Source organism: Alligator sinensis, unplaced genomic scaffold, assembly GCF_000455745.1.
Source record: "Alligator sinensis unplaced genomic scaffold, ASM45574v1 scaffold784_1, whole genome shotgun sequence".
Taxonomy (NCBI): Eukaryota; Metazoa; Chordata; order Crocodylia; family Alligatoridae; genus Alligator; species Alligator sinensis.
Genome location: NW_005842318.1, coordinates 922167 through 927976, shown reverse-complemented (window position 1 = coordinate 927976; position 5810 = coordinate 922167). Strand labels below are relative to the sequence as shown.

Genomic DNA, 5810 nt, shown 5'->3' with positions numbered 1-5810 from the left:
CCCTCTCTTAGGAACACTGAGGCAAAGAACTCGTTGAGGAGTTCAGCCTTGTCCCCCCTGTCTGTCACCAATTGTTTCTGCCCGTTTAGCAGGGGTCCTATTCCTCCCTGGGCCTTCCTTTTACTCCCTATATATCTAAAAAACAATTTCTTGTTGTCCTTTACTTGGGATGCCATCCTCAGCTCCATGGTAGCTTTTGCCCATCTAACTGCCTCCCTACAAGCACGAGCAGAGGAGGTATATTCGTCTTTGGTGATCTCTCCCTGTTTCCACTTTTTATGTGCTCCCCTTTTGGCCCTTAGGCTGCCCTGGATTTCTCTGGTCAGCCAAGGAGGCCTCTGGCCCCTTTCCCTCTTTTTCCTCGCATCAGGATCGTCTCGCTTTGTGCCCGAAGGATCGTTTCCTTAAGGCACAGCCACCCTTCTTGGGCTCCCATCACTTCAAAACTCCTACTCTGCAGTGCGTCCTTGACTAATTGCCTGAGTTCATTGAAATCAGCTTTCTTAAAGTCTAGCACTTTCACCCTACTAGTTACCTTACCCACATATATTGTGGGTACCCAAATATTGTCCCAAGCGGGCAAGTAAAAGTTCTTTGCTTGCTTCTGCTATTTTGGGCTGCATGTTTTTTAACAAACCACCTACTTTTCTATTTCAAGCTCGAAGAATGGCAAAATAAAGTATTTAAATAGCAATTTTAGGTTGCAGTCCTAGAGCACGTGATAGACTCAGTTTTGCCATGAAAAAGTGTATAGTTATGGATGCACATAATGTATTGCTGAGGCTTGTGTAAGTTGGGGTTTTTTTGGGTGTGGGGGTGGAAATTTAGAGGTAGGGAAATTCTCTGACCAGTGTGTTTGGGTGGGGAAAGTACCACATATTGACCAGGTGTCATCTGCATGTGTAGCTCCATCAAGTACCCTAGGATTGCACTTCACCTTTACTGTAATTGTATGCTCTATCTAGCTGGTTCAGAAGATCAGGATCTCAGGGAAATATTTTTGGTTTACTGGTGCCAAAGCCTCAGTATTTTGACTGTTTAATAGTTACCATTTTTACAATAACCCTAACATGCTCTTTCAAGAGATTCATAACCTGTTTTACGGCTGTTTCATATTTTACTAACTACTTAAATAACTCATAAAGGTGCCTAAGGGCTTTCTTAGCTCTAGGAGAAGCTGATGGTTAGTCATCTTAACACCATGATAAATTGTTCATAACTTATGAAATTCACTAAGGGACATGTGGCTGGTTATGTCTATCATTTATGTATGGGAGACTGAGATACTACTACTCAATTTGCACAATCCTGTAAAAGGGGAGAACTTTATCAAAACCAGATTTGTGATAATTCTTGCATTATTTTGAGTAATTGAGGTACTATTAAATTAAATTAAATTATAAGTTATTGCCTGTTTAAAGAGCTGTCTTGACTTTTCTTTCAATTAAAATAACATTTAACAGATGTGTTTATTAATTTGGATTAGCGGATTACTATGTGGGTTTATTTAAGATCAAGCTAGGTTGTTTTGCATTTCATAATTTGTTTTTCAGATGTTCATACCATGTTTAGTTATGCATAAACACTTTCTATGTGCTCCCAAGTCTTATCTGGTATTAATTTAGCAACTGCAATTTGGAACTATCAGTTAGTGGCCCGTTCTTTAAAAGTGCCCCTCCTACTGAATTGTAGATCTTCATGTGAATAAGTATGATTTAAAATCCCTAAACCAGTTTCCTTGAAATCGAAGAGGGCAGAAAGTACAGGAGATGGGTGAGAACTAGAGTCAAGTCAGAGACTGTATTATAGCCAATTTCTTTTTTTTAGCTATCTAGAGTATATATTTTTCTAATTGAATAGTTAAAGATAGTGCAACAAAGACTTGATAAACTAAAATAAAACTGTAACTTGATTATTTTTAAATGAACATCCTACCCTGCCTTTCAGTAGTACTATATACATTTCTCTATATAATGTAAAAGCAAAAGAAATCTAAGCACAGTTTGATAGAAGTTAATGTTCTCAATTTTATTTTAAACTTGGCATTTAGGATGTTGGGAATAAGGTTAATTTTTGTTTTCAAGTTTTAATTTGAATGTTCTGAGACAGTATTGTGCTCTAAATATCTTACAGAATTGCAATAGTAAGGTGTAATCTAGCAGTCTTTACATAAATAACTCCTAAATAATAATTTTTGAAATTTTTAATTAAAATGTTTAATCACCTTATTTCTAATCCTTAAAACTGTTTAAAATATGGTCTTCATCTCTCCTAAAGTGTCAAATGTCTGTCCTGTGGAGCAGAAAGCTCGGAAGTGTACTGTCTCTTTAATGCCCCTGAGTTAAATGAGACAGTACACATGCAATGGGCATGCAACAAATACTGCATTTGAACTGTTGAGGTGAAAGCAACTGCCTACTCTGTACTGAGTCATCCTTCCCTTTATAATCTGAAGGGATTTACCATTTTTAACTGTCTGATATATGAAGAAGGCATTGTGCCAATGTATTTTCCTCTTCAGGGTCATGATCAACTTTAAAAGTCAGACCTTTCTGAAACTTCTTGTCTACCATTTTTGTAATCATAAGGAATAAATGGAAAATGTTCTCACTGCACTTGGTTTGCTTTGTGTATTAAAAGCACTTGGGATCTTCAACCACGAGTGAAAACTTTTCAGCTTTCTCTCATGCTGTACAAGGAGTGCTTCTAAATCTTTAGTAATTTGGTGAATTTGAAAATGAACATATAATCTATCTCTTAACAGATATATTAATTCCCTTTTCTGTGTTTAATCATACCCTTTTCCTATTTGCCTATTTTCTGTTTGCTAATTCTATACTTGTGTCCCTTTTGTTCCTCCATTATTCATATCCTTTCCCTAATCACCTTTTTAAATGATCATTCATGACAAATTATGTTAACTTATTGTAAAATTTAGGTTTTATTTTTAGGAATAATCCTGGATAGGTTAGAATTTATATCCATAAATCATGTGTCGTTCTTGTTCCAAATCCAATTTTAAGGTGGACACCTGATAAACTGTCACTTGTTATGATGCCGTCCATACTCCCTGGAAACCCAATTTTATCATGCTACGTTATTCAGCCTGCCTGATCCTGTTTTATACTTTTGCAGTGAGTATTAATATGAAATGTTTCACCCTTTTCAGAGGGGAGCTGGTACTAGTAAATTGCCTCCAAGGGATTTTTATGCTGCAGTAAATTGTGCGGGCCGGGCGCGCCCCGAGCCCTTTTTCGCGCTGCACGTGGGCTGTGGCCAGCAGCCCGGGCATGCAGGGGTGGAGAGGGAAGGCCTTCGCTCTGGAATTAGGCACGGACGCGTATCGGTAGTTTAAAAGATTGTTTACTTACACCGAGATGGCAATGGTGTAGGCTGGAAAGCTTGATTAAGTTGCAGTTACAGACAGACACAACACAGACGGTCTCGTGGAGGTTGCTAGGCTCCACGGTGCAGAGCTCCGGTTGCTCTGGGTGAACAGGCCACCAATGTAGAAATCGTAAATACGTCTTATATTAGTCGCGCTCGAAGACGGGAAGAGGTGGGCGGTGGATCAGGCCGCCAAGCTCCTCTGGATCTCACACAGGGTTTCTATTACCCTGCCGTGTACCCAGAGTCCCCACGAGATGGATGTGGAGTCCTCTTCGGCTTGGGCGGAAACTGCTCAAGCCTCTTATACGGCTAACAGGCCAATCGCTAGCCGCCACGTGTGAATAATTTAGCACTAGCCAATCACGGGGAACGAATTTGCATACCGGTGGCGGGAACTCTTTTGCACCGTGCATTCCTCTTGCAACTCGAGCAATGCACTCTGCAAAAGAAGCTGCAGAAAAGGCGGGAAACTGGTCCCTGCACCGGAGTTTCCTCTTGCTACAGGAAACTCCCGTGCAATGCTCTGCAACTTAACGTGGATAATTCTGATGCCGAAGCACACACACACAATCATGCCTTTTGGGTCATGACATAAGTGAGCCTGGATTTAGGAGAAACATATCTGGATTTTCAACAGTTTGCTTACAAATAATGTCCTATCTCATGTTTTGTAAAAGGCTTTTACACAGGTTCCTTATTCTGTCTAATTCTGAAAAAGAATAAATGTCATTTTGTTTAATAGGATCAGTAGATGAGTAGAGAGAACAACTTGCTCAACAAGTATATCTGGCTTCCTTTTCTGGATTATACTTCTGAAAACTCCAGAAGCATAAAGAAAGTTTAGTTGAAACATATGTTTGATATTTTTGTTTGGCATGAATTTTTTCATGTTGTCTGTAGCTTTAAGTTGTGTTGCTTTAGTCACACTGGCTAGGGACAGACATTACACACAAACCGGTTTAAGTGATCAGAAATTCATTTAAACCTATAACAGAACAGATGTTCAGTGTACATAAACCAGTTTGAGAATGGCTGAAACCAGTTTGAAATAAACCCGGTTGAATCTAGTATCAGACTTAACTGATTTGACTCAAACCGGTTTATGCAATATTTGTACCAGACCCATTGCTGATTTAAGATTAAACCAGACTACCCCAGCATCCCAACATGCTCTCAGGGCTGGCCCCTGCTCCCTGGCTACAACTCCTCCCTCCTCCCCCTCACCACTCCCTGCTAAGCAAGAATTCCCCCCTCCTCTCACTGAAACCTGGTGGGATTCAACCCATGATTAGGTGGTAAATATTAGGGGCTACAGACTATAAAGGCGAGACAGAACGGGGAGGAAAGGCGGGGGTGTGGCGCTCTACATCAAAGAGCAATAAACGTCCTCAACTAGCAGGCTGAAGTGTTCTAGGTCAGAGTACAAGGGGGTCGCGGGGAAAGGGACTTAACAGTGGGTGCCTACTATGGTGGGTGTGCAGGGGGAAGAGCTGGATCGGGAATTCTTGGGTCACCTCGCAGAGGCAGTTAAGTCAAGGGATGTGGTTGTCATTGGTGATTTTAACTACCCAGACATTTGCTGGGAGGAGCAGTCAGCCAGCTCAACCTGCTTACGTAGGTTCCTTGATGGGATACAAGACCTCCACCTAACCCAGGAGGTGCACAATCCCACCAGGGAGAATGCCCTGCTGGACCTGGTCCTGGCCACAGGCAACAACCTGGTGAGGGGACTCCAGGTCCTCGACCACGTGGGCAGTAGTGATCATCGCCTACTGGAATTCACCATCCAGCGCAGGGTGTCAAGGGCCTGCAGCAAGGCAGTAGCCCTTGACCTCAGGAGGGCCAACTTCAATGAGTTGCGATTGGTAGGAGAGGAATTGCGGTCCTGGAGAGTAGGGGAACTAGGTATCCAAGATGAGTCCTCATTCCTTAAGGAGACTATCCTCTGAGCCCAAGGGGTGGCAGTCCCAAAGCGAGTCAAAGGGGGCAAGAGTGCTCAAAAGCCCCCTTGGCTCACCAAAGGCATTCAGGAACATCTGAAAGCCAAAAAGGAGGCATACATCCAGTGGAAGCGGGGGAGGGGCTAACACCAAAGAGGATTATACCTACATAGCAAGAGCCTGTAGGGAGGCTGTTAGGAAGGCTAAGGCGGAGACGGAACTCGGGCTAGCTACAAGGACAACAACAAGTCCTTTTTTAAAATTCATAGGGAGTAAAAAGAAGGCACCGGGCAATGTGGGGCCCCTGCAGGATACACTTGGCAATCTGGTGGTTGCACCAGATGAAAAAGCAGACCTTTTTTACAAATGCTTTGCCTCCATTTTTCTGAGCAGGGACCAGGACTTCTCCCTCACCGGGTTTTAGGACGGACTCAGGAGTGACTCTTCCAGGCCTAGGGTAAGGGAGGACTGAGTTAGGGA

At 42.4% G+C, this 5810-nt stretch overlaps 1 protein-coding gene across 1 annotated transcript in view; it reads left to right on the top strand.

Annotated features, from left to right (window-relative positions):
• The first annotated feature begins 3052 nt into the window (after positions 1-3052).
• SLC39A10 (solute carrier family 39 member 10) overlaps positions 3053-5810 on the top strand; it is a 55165-nt gene continuing 52407 nt past the window's right edge. Inside the window, exon 1 of the mRNA XM_006028528.3 lies at positions 3053-3134. Within this exon, the coding sequence (XP_006028590.2) occupies positions 3090-3134 (45 nt within the window). The 5' untranslated portion in view covers positions 3053-3089. The remainder of the gene's footprint in view (positions 3135-5810) is intronic.